This window comes from Micromys minutus (genome assembly GCF_963924665.1).
Source record: "Micromys minutus genome assembly, chromosome: 14".
Taxonomy (NCBI): Eukaryota; Metazoa; Chordata; class Mammalia; order Rodentia; family Muridae; genus Micromys; species Micromys minutus.
This window is the reverse complement of record NC_137983.1, coordinates 54,524,318-54,541,545: the sequence shown is the minus strand read 5'-3', so window position 1 is coordinate 54,541,545 and position 17,228 is coordinate 54,524,318. Positions and strand designations below refer to the sequence as shown.

General features: G+C 46.1%; 1 protein-coding gene across 1 annotated transcript in view; it reads left to right on the top strand.

The window, feature by feature from the left end:
• MYO16 (myosin XVI) overlaps positions 1-17,228 on the top strand; it is a gene marked incomplete at both ends in the record, with an annotated part of 347,769 nt that overhangs the window by 47,781 nt on the left and 282,760 nt on the right. Inside the window, one exon of the mRNA XM_080928526.1 lies at positions 14,207-14,277. Within this exon, the coding sequence (XP_080784652.1) occupies positions 14,207-14,277 (71 nt within the window). The remainder of the gene's footprint in view (positions 1-14,206; positions 14,278-17,228) is intronic.

Here is a 17,228-nt window from a genome sequence, read left to right as displayed (position 1 = left end):
GTGACAGATTGGGTTGCTCACTGCAGGGTGCCAACTGAGAGCTGTCTGGATGACAGATAGTCTGTCACTGTAAGCTAAGTGAGGGTTACTCAGGTCTACTCACAAGCACAAATAATCCAATATACATTGAAGATTTGTGCATTTTACAAAAGGTAAATGGTGCCTCTGTGCAGAAAAAGCCTCTTGATGCATCTAGGTCACACAACTTGTGGGAAGTCAGAAGACTGGATTGTGAGCCTCACCGTGGACTCTTTATCTCTAGACTCTGTTATTTACCAATGCCCAGGACTGGATACTGTAACGCTCTAATGAACCCGATAACCAGCCTGCTCTGCCTGCTCTACACTAGCTCACTGGGGATTTCGAGCCTTTTTAACCACTCTGTCCAGCCAGGAGCTTGGTCTTCTATTCACCCACATGTTTTCCGTGGTCAGGTGCCAGGTGTTTGCAGGTTCTTGACCTCAGACCCAAAGAACTGAAAATCAGGGTCACACAGATTTGTCAAGGAAATGGATGCGTTTATCCAGAGCAAAGTGAGAGAGCAGATTAGCAAGGGACAGTCAAAACTGACAGGGAGCACATTTGTGAAAGACACAAGGCCTCAGATCATTGCTCAGGGCTTTCATTGAGGGGATACAGGAGAAATGAGGTTTGTTTATGTGGGATGTGGTTTTGATGGTTCTCTGGTTTGACTGACAGGTTAGATCTGCAAGTATCTCTTCCCATGGTGCATCAGATTTTAACCATATGCATGTCTAATTATGTGTTGGTAAAGGATAGTAAATAGGGGGTTTTCCCTAAAAATTTAAAGAGAAGTTAAAGTTTCCCTTACTTAGCATGTACCCCAAAATATTTAAGGCTGCTAAATCCTGCTTCTCCATGTAGAAGGGATGATGTGGCTTGGTTTCCTGTCCTGTCAGAGCCTGCAGGGCATGGGCCTCCACAAATCTTGACAGCTTGCTGGGTATAAGGCTTGTTTGTCTAAAAATACATATCTTTTTTACTTCATATTCCTCCTTCAGAAAATATTCTCTCTGCCAAGGTTATTGGGGATTGTTCTCTCTACCAAGGTAAATGACCATGATAATCAGAGACAGCAAAAGTCCAGGATGTGTCAATGTCCTTATCAAAGAACTCTGAAATCCTGAGTTCAAAAATGTGTAATTTCTCACCTATGCAAAATATAAGGGTGCAATATGAATTGTGTAAGGAGTTTCACGGTGCAGAAGAGCAGGGGCACTGCACTATGAACCAGCTTGTCAGTAAGATACAGAGACAGGCGGATTTCTGAGTTCAAGGTCAGCCTGGGACAGAGATCACTGAGGCCTGGGTGTGGTAGGAATTCGATCTCAGAGAGAGAAAAGTAAAAGACTGGGCTTTTGATCTGCAACAGATGAGCTATCCAGGGAGTTTTCAGAGCTGCAAGAAAGAGCAGTCTTGAGCAGAGAGCTGTCCGGAAAGCTGTCTCGAGCAGAACACGGGCCATTGTACATGGCTTGTTCTGCCAGTGACTTCAAGTCATGTGGAATTTTATTTTTCTTTTCTGTTCTCAAACACCCCTTCTCTCGGGAATTTCTCTCCAAGCCAAGGCTGGTCCTTGGCATCAGGTCAGATCAGCCTCTGGTCTTCATACATTGTGAATACACTTGAATAGAAATACTGTAAATCTAATTGTTCCTAGGTGTAGAGAAAGAAGTCTATACTGTAGCTCAGGGTCGGTGGGTGTATGTGCTGAGAAATCCATTCTCAGGTTCCTAGGCGCATTATTCAGTAAGGGATGTATGTATAGTACACGTAGGTAAGGAGACGGGCTGCCCAGTGCACGATTACAAGAGGAGTGCATATGTAACCCAGAACAAACAGGGTCTCGCTCCAAACTAACATGTGTGCTCACCCACTGAGTGTGGACAAACACCAGAAATCCAGCATAATTCGAGTTTAGGGAATTTTAGTTTTGAAATAAGTTAAAAAAAAAAAAAATAAGTCTTCTCTGTGATGCATTTGAAACAAACACCCCATGGAGTTTTTTTTTTTTTTTTTTTTTTTTTAAGATTTATTTTATGCATATGAGTACACCATAGCTGTCTTCAGACACAGCAGCAGAGGGCATCAGATTCCATTGCAGATGGTTGTGAGCCACCATGTGGTTGCTGCGAATTGGACTCAGGACCTGTGGAAGAGCAGTCAGGGCTCTTACTCTCCGAGTCATCGCTCCAGCCCCACAAACACCCTATGTTCAATGATGGGCATTTAGCCTGCTGTGGATTAACTGGGGCAGAGACCATGTGTGCAAAGCACTAGGCACCTGCATGCAGAGCTCTGTGCCTTTCTCTGTCTCTGGCTGCTCCGCACTGAAGCTTCTCACCAAGTGCTGCCCACTTCCCTGCAGAGCTCTTCTCTTTGCCTTGAACCAAAGAACTGAAACAAGTCAAGCCAGGGTGACCCTGGAGCCCCGCCTACAAGGGCAGCTGGAGAATCCAGCTCCAGTCACACATGCTTCTTCCAGGACTCTTGCTCCTGCCCTGAATCCATTTCTCCTTTTTTTTTTCTTTTTTAAAAATTTGGTTATTTTATTTATTTGCATTTCAAATGTTATCTTCCTTCCCGGTTTCCCCTCTGTAAACCCCTATCTCATTCCTCCCTCCTCCTGCTTCTATGACGTGTTCCCCAACCCATCCATCCAACCCCCTTCTGCCTCAGCATGCTAGCATTCCCCTAAGCTGGGGCATCGAGCCTACACAGGAACAAGGGTCTCCCCTCCCGTTGCTGTCAGACAAGGCCATTCTCTGCTACATTTGTAGCTAGAGCCATGGGTCCCTCCATGTGTACTCTTTGGTTGGTGGTTTAGTCCCTGGGAGCTCTGGGGAGTCAGGTTGGTTGGTATTGTTGTTCTTCCTTTGGGGTTGCAAACCCTTCAGCTCCTTCAGTCCTTCCCCTAACTCCTCCATTGGGGTCCCCAGGCTCAGTCTGATGGTTGGCTGCCAGCATCTGCCCCATCACATGCAGCAGCATGGACATTTGCTTTAGTTTCTTTATGTCACTGGCTGCTAAAGAAATAAAATTAAGTAAAGGAGTCATTTTATTCTTAAATCCAACTTGTATGATTTACTTTTAGCCTCTGGTTTACAAAAAAATTACCTTTATTTTCCCTTACATATTAATGACAGTTTTGTTGCACCAGATTAAAACCTGTAGGTCTAGAGATGGTAAGAGGTCTCAGTGGGTAAAGGAGTCTGCCATGCAAGCCAGATTTTGATTCCTAGAACCCACACAGAAGAGGAGGGGACTGGCTCCATGAAATTGCCCTCTGACCTCTATTCATAGGCTTTGACACACACATTTGCTGATAGTTGCACAGACATAAGAGTCTGCCAAGGTGTGTGTGTGTGTGTGTGTGTGTGTGCACATGTCCATGTGTCTGCGTGTATGTGTTGGTGGGAGGCATAGTATCAAGATGCAGGCCCAGCAGCAGTTGCAGGAAGCTGAGAACTCAATCTTAAACCTCAAGCATGAAGCAGAGAACAGACGTTTCTCAAGGGTTTAAACCTCTACTCACAGTGACATGCTTCTTCCAGTGAGTCCACACCTTCTCCTTCTCTACAAACATGGCCACGAGCTGGGAACTACGGGTTTTCCCGTAGTTCATTCAAACCACAGACTTCCAATAGTCGTGTTTCTGAGAAAGCCCAAATGAGCTGGTTCTAGGTTCCCCTCCATTAAGGCATGGAGCTGTCTGTTCTTTCAAGGAACAAGGAACCAGCAGACACTGTGACCATGAGATGTGGTACAAGGCTAGAGCTTCTGCTCTGTGACTTTCTGGTTGCCATGGAGACATTCCACCTGCTCAAGGACGGTATGCATATTCCCCTTGCAGAGTCCACGCATGTGTGGAAAGGAGCACAGTGGCCTGCCAGTCCTCAAGGGACCCGCCTCATCCGTCACCTGACCACACTTCCAAGGTAACCTTTAGGAGATCTTGGAGGAATCATATCTAGGACTTGGGGAATGACTCACAACAGTGTTAGCCTTGCAAACAGGAAGACCCAAAACTGATCTCCTCACACAGGCCGGCTTGCAAACCCAGTGCTATAGGAGCAGAGGCAAGTGGGTGCCTGAGGCTTGCTGGCCACGGGTTCCAGTCCAGTGAAAGATTCTGCCTCAAAAAAAAAAAAAGGGTAGCATCTGAGGAACATTTGTGAAGTTATCCTCTGCCTTCCACATGCACATAGACATAAACACACATATGCAAATGTATGTTCACACACACATGAACACACACACATACAGAGACACACAGACACTCTGTGTTATAGCTCTGAAGTCCCCACTGGGGAAACAGCTATGCTTGAGATGTTCAGGGAGTGAAGTATTCACACATGTGGTGCAGGGGTGAGGGTGAGGCATGTGTGTGTGGTGCAGGGGTGAGGGTGAGGTATGTGTGTGTGGTGCAGGGATGAGGGTGAGGTGTGTGTGTGTGGTGCAGGGGTGAGGGTGAGGTGTGTGTGTGTGTGGTGCAGGAGTGAGGTGTGCACGTGTGTGGTGCAGCCGTGCGCTCAGGCAGGCTGTGGCTACCTGTTACTGATGTTAACAGAAGAAGCAGGGCACAAGCCATGACATTTAATGTGGGTCCAATTTCTAAACACATCCTAAGGTGATATAGTTACAGTTTTATGATAGGCCTGAGAATCTGAGAACTCATGAGCTCCTATGTGGTTCTCAGAAAAGCACAGTGGCTGCGAAAGTTCCAAGTCATCGTTGGTGTCATAAATTACCTACAATCGAGGGAACTTCGGTGACCCGGGAGGGTGAATTAGATTCATCACAGTAAATTAGACAATCTTTATACGGGAACAAAAGTCAGGTACCAAAACCTCAAAGAGGAAGTGAGACCCCTTTAAGCCAAGAGAATTGTTTTTTTCCCATTTAGCTCAGCGTGCTGGGTGTTTTCACTGAGTTTTCCTAGGTGTCTGTCCCCTCCATTAACTGGTTTCCTCCCCTGTGTCCAGACCTGGCTGAGTAATCATTTTTATCTCAGTCACATCATCTTATTTTCACCAGTAATATTTAAGTGTGTCCCAGGTTACACTTTAAAAGACGGAGACCCAGAGAAGCCAGAGACACATAAGTACCGCTGTTGGCATCTTGGGGTGCGCCTCTTGATTGCCGGCTTGTCTTTAGGCATCAGTGATGGTTTCAGTATCCACTACTTGCTGCTCGCTGGACTTTACAAAGGATTTATGTTCATGGTATAGGAGGTTGGGGTAAGGTGTATGAGGGGTGGGGTAGGCAGAACAGGGTGTGAGTATGGGTTTTTAATGAAAGCAACTCACACTTTAATACTTTTATAGACTTTAATAGATATGAGAAGGACTATTTTATTTTGTTTCCACTATCCCACGGGGCTATAAATTAGTCTATTGATCTGTGGACATAGACTAATTCACATTAATTACTAGTGGCAGAGGTTCTCATTGAGCTTATTTTCAGAGTAGCTCCCTTTTAGAAACGTGGGTATCTTCTGAACCTGGCTCAGGGGAAGAGCATTTTGTATGTTCTAATCCAGCGGAGAGTCGTAAATCGAGAGAAAACGAAGCCTGAAACCTGTGTTTACATCATGTGCATTCTGGATTTACTGCGACTGCCCTGGGCTCTGAAGAAATACGAGGACCAATGTCTGTCATTATAAAACTGTCACTCCTGTGTGTTCTGGAGTATTTAGAGCCATGTTGATTTAAGGTCAGGTCTAGTGAGCAGGCCATTCCTAATTCCCACCAGGCAAGCACTCTATCATCGAGGAGATGAGAGGCATAGGCAAGTCTGATATTGACCTTGTAAGGTAACTTTTCATTATATAAAAGTTTGGCAATTTAAGCTTTAACACAATTATTATCACTCAACCCAGTATTAGCTGATTCATCTTGAGGATGGCAAACATTCTTAGGAACTCATACAAAGAATTAAAATGTATGTGGTACCCTTGCTGGGAATACAGAGAGTCACAAAGAACCTGCCATCCATGGAGTCAACAGAAAACTGGTGTCTTAAGGTTTTACTGCTGTGAACAGACACCATGACCAAGGCAAGTCTTGTAAGGACAACATTTAATTGATGCTGGCTTACAGGCTCAGAGGTTCAGTCCATTGTCATCAAGGAGGGAACATGGTGGCATCCAGGTCAGTCATGGTGCAGGCAGAGCTGAGAGTTCTACATCTTCATCTGAAGGCTGCTACTGGAAGACTGACTTCCAAGCAGTTGTGTGAGGGTATTAAGACCATGCCCACAGTGACACACCTACTCCAACAAGGCCACGTCTACAAATAGTGCCACTCACTGAGTCAAGCACATACAAGCCATCACAGCTGGCAAAGGACAAAAGCAAACTATTCTGGAGCCTTGAATGTTATCAACAACCTGGGAATAACCCAGCTTTTAACCTGGGTGATCCTCAGCTTCAACAGTGTAAGCTGGTCACAGCTGCCAGTCACAGCCCCAGGATGCTCTTCTGCTGGCCATGTGGCAGCCTTTAAAATTACCATCCTTGCCATCCTGGGTGTCCTGCAGACGCTGATGGAAGCTCTAGATGACTGCCATTTTTACCTGTCTGCAAGTTTCCTGGAAACTCGTGCTCAGAGGAAAGATTTGTTTTTATTTTGCTTAATTTAGGAAAAGAAACCAAAACACTACAAATTTTTTCCTTGGGGCATTTGCAGAAAAGAACCAGCAGGAATGTTCAGCACCGCCCCTGCCGGAAGCTGTGGTGACAGCTGCCTCGGAGAGCAGAGGAAAACTGTAACCAGTGTGGGAGTTGGATGGAAGACACCTCTCAGGGATGGTGCATTTGTTAGGATGTTGGAGGCTAGACAACATATCCCAGGCTGAGGACAGGCTCCTAAAATACGCAGGAAACTAATGTTTTCTCCAAGGTCAGTGCAGACTTGGGAAAATGTTAGCCTTTTACCAGCGCACGGAAGAAATGTTCTGGGCAGAGTTCCTCTGCAAACGCCGGGAGCTGTCCAGGTGTCTAAGGAAACCTTTTCAGTCCACAAGCTGGCACTGACTCTGAGCGGCGACTTGAGTGACTGTGCGTGAGCAAGGGTAGAGATGTTGAGGGTCTCAGAAGCAGTGAAGCCCACACACTGGAAGGAAGTGATTTCCATGGTCTCCCATGTTATCTTTCTAATGTCAAATCTTCAACAAACATTTTGAGAAAGGTGAAGAAACAAGGAAGTTTGGTTCACAAAGAGAAAAAAATAGACCTAAAGAAACTATTCCTGTGCAATCCTAAACAGTCTTTTTATTTTCCAAGAGAGACTTTAAATTGCTTGTTATTTAATATTCCTGTAAGTAAAGGGAACCACTTTCTAAATGAGTATGGGGAAATATGGAAGAGAATCACATCCAGATAGAAACTGCAAAAAAAGAACCAAATGAGAGAAAAATCATGTTATTATAATCTCAGAAAGGGGCAAATGTCCAAAAAGGAACTAAATATAAATCCTGTATTGAAAAGGACAGAATGTGAAATCATATATACAGCAGAAGAAACATGGTGAAGCCAGCAGCCAGGAGAAAGTGCAGCCAAGAGGGGATGTGTGAACACAGACAAGAAGGCAAAGGAGCAGGAAGAGGGCTATTGAAAGCCAAGGAAGAAGCTGAGTGAGTGTGACGGGGAAAAACTGCACAATAAAGAAGACACAGGCTCCAGGTGGACACTGTGAAGCAGAGTCGTGCTTATGGTCACAGACACAGAGGAGCTACATCCAGGCACACACAGCCATGGTGCACAGAGTGGGCACATCCAGGCACACACAGCCATGGTGCACAGAGTGGGCACATCCAGGCACTCACAGCCATGGTGCACAGAGTGGGCACATCCAGGCACACACAGCCATGGTGCACAGAGGGACACCATCTAAAGCACACACAGCCATGATATAGATGCACATCTAGGGATAGCTTAGCCACAATACACAGAGCAGCCACATCTAGGCACACATAGGATCATGCACGGACGAGTCTTCTAATATCAAATGCAGCTTTCGCCCTCTTCAAGGACACCATAGGATCAGCAGCTGACGTCATACTGTGAGTCCAGAGGTCAGAAGACGGGGAGACAGAAACTAAAGCTAACAGAAGGATTATCAAGAAGTTTGTTTGGTTTTGGGGCGGGGTTGTTTTTAGAAAGCAGTCTTCCTCAGAGGTAGGAGCAATTTTGGCATCCTTGACAAACTAAACTGAGAGAATTGTGGTGGACAGACATTCTGGACTGGCATAAAGACATGACTGTGGAGTTCACAGGACCACAGAGGAGACATGTCCAATCTCACATAACCATGATGCAGAGGGGCCATATCCAGGAGCCATGACACAGAGGGGAAACATCTGTGTTTATAGAGGACAGGGTAATGTGTGCTTTGCTGCTCTAGTTTATCCAAAGCTATCTAGAGAGACATACAAAAGAAGCAAATATGCCCACAGTGAACAGGCGCGTATGCACAGGGTCCTTTGCTAAGTCCAGTGGCCTGAAGTTGGGGGAGAAAGGGATGCAGGAATATCCAGCATTTGTTCACGGCTGAAATTTGGTCAATAGTAATTAATGTAAATTAGGTTGGTATGCATTACAATATTAATTATAACCCTAATGAATAATTCATCTGAATGCTTATGAATAGAGATGACAATTTGTAAAGACCTATTTACACAAAGGAAGAATGCACCTGTCTATAATCTAAGCACTCTGAGAGGCTGAGGGGAGGGTCCTGGGTTTGCAATCAGTGTGGGCGACATAAGGAAGAAGCCCTCTCTCATAAAACCAAAGAACAAACAAAATACAAACAGAAAAACAAAGTCCAAAGAGAGGGTGCAACGGAGGCTTAGGGAAGGAAATATGGCAGAATCCACAAAGCAAACAAGTAGCAAATGTCAGATGTGAGTCCTCTCTCAGGAACCGTCTCGAAGAACAGAACGTAACACTCAAGGGGCAGAAAACGGAAGAACGTATGGAAAGCTGAGCAGCTGTGTCCAGTCTGTAAGAAACTCTTGTTTAAACACAAACACATTCAAAACAAAAGATTCGCACAGATATGTCAAAGGACACAAGAAAAGCTGGAGTGGATTGCCAGCTGCTGGTGACATGGACTTTGGTAGGAAAGTTAAACAGACATCCCACACGTCCTGACCAGCAGCAGCCAGCCATTAGCCACACAACCTGCTCCCAGTTACAGCGTGAATCAATCTGAAAGTTCTGCTTGCTTAAAACACTAAGAGTTAAGTTGTCAGAGCTAAATAAGAACACAGTATGGAATTGGGGATCATCCATCTTGAAGACAAGGAATCGTATCATACCTATGGCCACATGAAGATCCAAGGCAGAGGAACTGACGATTGGAAAGGGAAAAGCTTGTGGCATGGTGTGATGTCGGTAGTATTGTAGTGCTGGGTGGGGCAACTGCACAAAAGTCAGATGCAGAAGACTCACAGCCATGGGGCAGCTGTGTGCAAGGCACCGTCTCCCACACTGGTAGACCACGCACTCCACTCGAAAGAGTATGAATAGCAGGCCATGCAGTGGGCTGTAGACAGGGCCATCTCCTTTAGCAGGGATTGTGAAGGACATTTCCAAATGCAGAAAACTAGCTTCTGCGACTCACATTATGCTCTTTCCTTAATTCATTTTTTTTTTGGGGGGGGCTCCCGATCCTTTGTCTTGGTTACTTTTCGGTTGCTGTGATGAAAGACTATGCCCAAGGCACCTTATAAAAGAAATAATCAAATCTGGAATCAGAGGGGCAGAACACCCAAGAGCAAACGTCTTGATCTATAACCATGAAGCAGAGAGACAGATGCAGTGGTGATGTGGGAGACTTTTGAGATCTCCAATTGGGACGCCTCCTCCAGCAAGACCACACCTTCTAGTTATTCATTAACCAACGGGGGACCAGCTATGCAACCATATGACTCTCAGGAGGCCACTTTCATCCAAACCACCACACCATATGCACATCAGAATGTGACTAATTCTCAGTGTATGTTCTTTTCTGAGGTGGTAAATTAAAGTGAGGAGATCTGGGGAGGAAGGTGCGGGAAGAAAAGGACAGGGAGAGTGGCTCCCTGAGATGCTATCTTCTTGTTTCCTGAAGATGTTGTGAGGAGAAATTGCAGGAAGGCATGGTTGTCTCAACAGGACCAATGGGGTCAGGGGATCACTCGAGAGCCCTACAAAATACCCCAGCCAGCATCTATTTTAGGACTTCCAGACAGGCTCTCCCATCCTGAAGGGGCTGAGTAATAACTTTCTTTCTCTGTGTCCTGGTCTTCAGAAGTTCCTGGATATCCAATATGGTGTCTGAATTAGAAAATGGTATTAGTGACCCATTAGATAGACATCAGCATCCCTGTCACACACTGACCCTCACCAGTGTCCCTGGCACACCAGCCCCCACTAATGTCCATGTGACAGGGGTACATTTTCACAACTGTTAAACTGTATGAAACTATCAGTACAGGCCCATAGCTGTAAATGCCTATAGAAGAAAAGTATATGAATTCCCAATTATCGAACTTTCCACACTTGAGAATCAAAACCAGTTAAGCAACAGGCAATGCTCATGAAAGGTACACACTCTGGGCTAAACACGAGAAATGTTGAGAAAAGCAACATTCTGAAAATTTTTTTAAAAATTGTTTTATGAATGGTCAACATACTTGAAACATCATTAGCTAAATTGACCCAAATTTTTCAAAAAAAAAAAAAATGAAAATAAATGAAAAACAATTCAGACTACAAAGATCAGGGATGAAGGACAGCGAGTTTTAGTCACATGCTAACTAAAAAGATAAAGTGAGCTAAAATGTGTCATAAAATCGTATGCTGCAGCTTAGCAGGCCACGTGAGATCGAAAAGCCACGGAGTGGCCCAAGTCATCGAGATCGAAGCAGGCAACCAGTGCAGACTGGAAAATGAAGGCAGGCTTCAAGGACATGGAGTTACTCTCTTTCCACAGTGGAGCCCAGCACAGGTTCCCAGAGGAACCTCGCGGTGGCTAACAAGAGTCTAACAAAGCCACAGATGTTTCCAGAAACAGGAACACAGGAAATATACTCGAGGACGGTATCCCTAGAGTGAAACCCAGAGCCATCCTGTGCAAGAAGATAGACTGGTGGGGCTGTGAGAACTCCAGTGGCCCTTTGGCAGGCTCTGGGACCCTTCCACAAGGACACCCAGAACCTATCCCATAACCAAGTGTGTTTCACACCGTGCTACAAGGACACTGCTATGCATGAAAAACCATTCACTGAAAGACAGCATATCCTTAACTTGAGCACAAGGGACACAATCACACCTCTCAGTAGAGCCATTAAAAACACAAGGGCACAGTAAGTGAGCTCCGCGTCGGTCTGGGCGTTCAACTTCCCCACAGAGCAGCTACACAAACCCAGCAACACTGCCCCACATGGGGTCGCACTGAGTTCCTCCTGTAAGGAATGGAGAACCGACTCCGCTGTGTCCACTTCTGCTCTACACTGGGCCAGAGCCCTGTCAGGACAGTAGTGGTGAAAGTGCTCATTTTGGAACACAAGTGCCACACAGCTCTGAGCACCATAAGTAGCACTGAGCAGGAGCTTTAAGCTGAGTGCAGAGTGTGCCCGATAAAACAGAAACACCCAGTGTAGTAAAGCATCTCGGCATCATTGTTTCAACTCTGCAGTGGCCATTTTAGGTCCTCCTTCCCTTTATTGTTTTATTACTGTAGTGCTTTATTTACCTGTTTAGCTGTTGTCCGTGCACACACTCGTACATCAGAGAACAACTGTAGGGCATCAGTTCGTCCACTGGGGATCAAACTCAGGTCATATGACCTGGGAGAGAGACTTCGCCTAGAGCTATCTTGATAATTTCCTCTTTTCAATTAATTAGAGACAATGCCTCATTATGTAGATAGGCTGGTGTTTCAGACACGTGCCCAGCTTTTCTTTATTTTTTAATTTATTTTCCACATCATTCTATTCTATTCTCTGTGTTTCTAGTCCCCCCCCAAATCTCCTTAATTACCATAATGATTCTGTGGAAATAGTTAATTCTAAAGTGTTTGTAAACAAACAAGGACGTATATCTAGTTTATTCAACATGCCTATTATAGACCGTGTTAATTACTGTCCTCTGGAGTCTCCTCTGAACATTGGTAAGTGCGCAAGAGTTGATGGAGCTGGACAGTGGGTTTTCCTGACACCAGAAGAGCTTGCGTCCGTACTCTACCACCCAATGGCACCCACACTTATGGCTGTGTTCCGTAAGTGCCTAGATCTCTGCACTTATCACGTGGGGATGCTATTGCGTAACGGCCTCTTGACCCCGGGGAGACAGCACCCTGCCTCTACCACGCTCATGCCCAACTGTTCATAGAAATAGATGCCAAATGCAAGATTCCCCTAAAAGTTCACAAATGTTCTCTACTTGTATGCTCCCCTAAACCAGCACAACTTCTCTTGACCCCCATTTTCCAGAGTGCCCAGACTATGAGTCATGATGTGTTTGAAGTAAAATATTGTCTACAGGTTACTAAAGGCAGTAACTTAATTTCATTGTTTAAAGCAGGTCTGCCCACAAGCAAGCCTGATGCAGGTATGGGTCCTCGGTTGCCTGCAAGTTCAGACGGGTGTGTACCGCCCAAGACAAGTGGAGTCCCAGGTGGATAATCTATCCTTTATGCTTTCCTGCCTTGGTCCATTCTCTCAGAATGGCGGCAGCTGGCAATTTGGCTACAGACCTGCCACCTCTGGGAATGGGAAGGTTCCTCAGCAAACTGGATCTTGAGTTTGAAAGCAAATCTTGAACTGAAGAAAGAACATCATCATGAGACAAAAGTCACTTGTTGGCAAATAGAACCTAGAACCTATGTGTAGGAAGTTCTTTTTGGGAATACCCCTGGAGTAGACAGGCTATACCTTCAAAAAGTAAGGGCAGGTGCGGCTCTTGGTCCCTCAGACAGTAGGCCGGCAACTGGTTTCTGTAGTGTAAGCAGTTTGGACATAAGATGCTTTGAGTGGAGAAAACCTTGAGGATGGGCACTCTAGGCTGCTTTCATAGGTCCTCTCTGTGGTACATCCGGCTCACAGCACACACCAGCAAACAGAGTGGCTTTCAGTGGCTGGTAGGCTATTGAGAGTGCGTGTCCTCTTGGAGTTAGTTAGAGTGAGGGAGACAGCAAGGGAAGACACCTAGAGGCATGGATATCGTGGTGAAGACAGAACAGCACCTCCAGATCATAGAGAAGAAACTGGGTAGAAGGGCAACATGCCTGACCCACATTGAACGACGCTGTGTCACAGTTGAGTATATGAGAGGCTCTGGCTGGACCTGTTAGCTCATGGCTATACTTCCTGTCCTGGGGAGGCCGAGGCAGGAGACTGAGGTGCTCCTGGCTGACCAGCTCTGGCTACATAGAACCACTGACCCAAAGATACAGCAACAATAACAACAAAACCTAAAGAACAAAGGGTAGCCGCTACTTTGTTCTCTTTGTGGGCCAAGTGCCTCAGTGATGTTTTTCTAACCATGGGTATGCTACTGACAGTGGAGACCAGTGCCTCAGAACCTAAGGACACTTCTAGGAGACATGTCCCATCAGGGTGCTGTCAGCAGCAGAGACTGTCTCCGGCCTCCTGACGTTGCCGGTGCTAATGAACTCACCTTGCTATCAACTGGACACACAGGTCGTTTTCCAGCTGTTGGCTTGCTCTGATAATTGGTATATATTTTTATCTATGTGACTGAATGGCTTTGTCCCATAAAAGTCTGTGACAGTAAAAGAATCACGGGCAAGGGTTAACAGCACAAATGGAGGTCTAATGTGCAAAACGAACACTTTCACTGCTTTAGGCCAGTAGGTCCTTGCAAATTGCAAAACAAGGTCCTCATGAGGCTAGAGAACGGGTCCTTTTGATTTCTATGTGTTCTTTTGTTCTGTGAAGGACTTATAAAGTCACTCAATTCTACCCTCACGTCAGTTTCTGTGGCTGTGGTGGGCAATCAAACTTCCATGTCAGGCTTGGGCACAAGGAGAAACACTGTGATCATCTGTGCCTAGTGTGGGAATCTGACAGTGGCTTGCCCTCGCCCTCCAGCTGTTGTCGGCTGACATCCCACCGTTTTGGGCTCTGTGTGGAGCACGCTTTCTTCAACTCTCTCCTCTCCCTTCTGTTGCAGTGCTCCAGCTCTTGAAGGAGGGGGCGGACCCACACACTCTGGTCTCCTCAGGAGGGTCTTTACTCCACCTGGTAAGAACTGTTTGGGAATGGGACCATCTTCATGGAAGCGAGGGGAGGGGGAGAGCAGAGGGGGGAAAGGGATAACATTTAAAATGTAAATACAGAGAATATCCAAAAGAAAATGATCGAATAAATAAAAAAGAACTGACACTTGGAAGGACCACGTGGTAGCACCTGGGGACAGCGAGTAAATTAAGGATTCGAAGCTAAGCCCCAGGATGAACTTCCAGCAATGACCAGAAAACAAAGTGGTCCATCAGCACATTTCAGAGGATGGGTGTGGCTAGAAAGCTCCTGAGTTAGGGGGAGTCACTGGATCCCAGCTGACCTGGGGAGGAGTCTAGGAACAAGAGGGCCCAGCCTCAGCTCACTCCTCAGCTTATACCCACTGAACCTTTTTAGACCTCACACACACTATCCTTGCTTCGGACTAGATCTTGGCTGTCACAGTCCTCTGTGTAATGTCACCAGGTGATGCTCTGAGTCCTCGGGGCGGGGCACGTGAAGGAGCACAGACTAAAGACTGCCTGGGATCCAGCGCCCCTGACTAACACAGGTGGAGTTACTTTAGACCCAGTCAATAGAATACAAAGATTCAGCAAGAGGACAGCAAGAAAGGGCTGTTGAGAGACTTCTCCACGGGCTGAGGTGGCCATTGTGATGCTGCTGTGGGTGCGTAGGTTGGTTGGGTCTGGGAGACTTACAGAGAAACCCAGTGTTGGGAGAAGGAGGAGTGCTCACAGAGGAGTGCTCTGCACCCTCCTTTAGCAGAGATTACTGGGTAAATAAAAAAACAAAAAACAAAGGAACAATTGCAGGTTGCTAGAGAGGAAAAAAATTATAGGGTTTCTGAGTACTTTTGGTGCGGAGAAAGGCAATTTAGCCATCAAGAATGCCAAGTGTGAAGGGCCACACCGGGAGCCCGGCCTTGGGGCATCCCACACTGATGCTCCTCAGACCTGGTCTTAATTATATACTGTTACAATGTTGCCTTGGCAGAGGCCCCACGGTGCTGTACTGTTAGGCTTTCCCGGAGTTGCATTTATCTAACTCCAACATCAAGCACTGTGCTCAGTGCTGAGCTTCTTCAAGACACTTCTCTGAATTATTCTAGGAAAAAACATACAGGATTAAATGTCCCAATAAGGCTAAGGTCGCTATACACTCCATAGAAAGGTTAGTATTTTGGGTTAAATGTTCTTAAATTTTTAATATCTTTTTGTAAACACATTTATCTTAGTCTCTTTGCCTAACGGTTCTTTTAAAAATTCCTGTACCAAACTGAATGATAACCTTGGAAATCGTGGCAAAGGCAAACACGTCTGCGCCCTCTGTCCCCAGGCAGTTTGTCTCATTCGGTCAACCTAGAGGGGCCCTCGGAATTAAATCTTGGTAAGGATTAGGGAGAGTTGGACCATGGAGGGCTCGATAAAATGTTACATGAAGTAAGAGGATTGCCAGCGCTCCCTCCCACGACAGTGATTTTCCGACGTCCGCGATGCTGTGCCGTGCACTCCCACACCACGGTCAGGCTGAAGAAATCCCAGGGGAATTACAGATGCTCTTTTACTGCTGGATTCTCACTTTAATACGGAGATAAGGAATCCCTGTTGAGATGGCTACAAAAACGTCCGAGCCACAGCAGAACACAGAAACGTAGGGCAGAGAACCGAGTGTGTAACTGCATGAGTAGATGGTGGAGAGGAAGGGAGATGCCGAGTGAACTGACCGACAGACACCAGAGAGGGAAAGACAGAGGCGGCGATAGATGATACTCCAGATATGAGAGAGTATTGACAGAGGACAAGCACAGAGATTAAAATAGATCATAGATGATAGGAAGAGATGACAGATACGGGGCATATGGTTGATAGAGAACAGACACACAGATGGTGAGAAAGATGAGGAACGGCTTAGAAAGAAGAGTAAGGAATGCTCGGTTCTAGAACCCGCAGTGAACTCAGAGCTTACCTAGGCTTTTTCATGGCCCTACGGGTCAATAGTGTTGTCTACACTGGGGAAGCATCCATGACAGATTGTGTGTTTACACTAAGTTCTCTTAGGTGAGAGGCAGGGAAGGAAGGGGAAAGAAGAATACGGGAGACAAGGCAGTGAACAAGTTAAGGAGCTTGGTGACTCTGGGCCGGTGCTTTGATCAGGTGATCCTCCTAATACCAACAAGGAGAGAGAAGAGGGCGCAGCCTGCGTTAGAGGAACACCACATTGCTTGCTTTGTGCACTGCACGCTGTACGGTGAGGGGGCAGAAGGGCACTGGCCTTGCGTAGGGCACCAGACCTGGTCCTTGAGATACTTAGTCTTTGAACAAGAGACACTACATTTTAAGTTACGTGAAGTGCGTGGGGAGTTGATCTTGACAGCTGGACAGAGAGACGCAAACAGGGCACCAGGTGACAGGGCAGAAATGTGGTTCCCTGCTGAGCACAGGGGTTGGGAGGGGAGCATCTTGCTAGTTTTCTTGTCGAGAGAAAGCGCCCTCACAAGCTGGCTGCAGAGATGGTGATCAGCATGGACTGAGCGGGGAGGTGTTAGCCTGAGGAAAATCCTTCCTAGGGAGCGTGAGCTTTGCTAAGCAGTGATAACGCTGTAAGAAACACTGCTACAGGGATGTTCAGCCCTCATAATCTTTTCAGACAAGTGTGATTAAAGGTATTTATTCCTGTCAAATTATTATTCATAATCCTTAGACGTGTGAATCACAAAGTACATCACTAGGGGAGGGGGAGTGTCGCTTTCAGCTTTGCATCTAATTAACTTTCTTATTCTTCTTGAAAGACTGTGAAGTCCCAAAAATCCAAATACGTTTGGGGTGTAAATGTGAATTCCCATACTCCAAGTTAGGGATGCCTTTGTGTGCTGTGCCGTGTGTGTGCGTGTGTGTGTGTGTGTGTGTGTGTGAGTGTGTATGTGTGAGTGAGTGTGTGTGTGTGAGTGTGTGTGT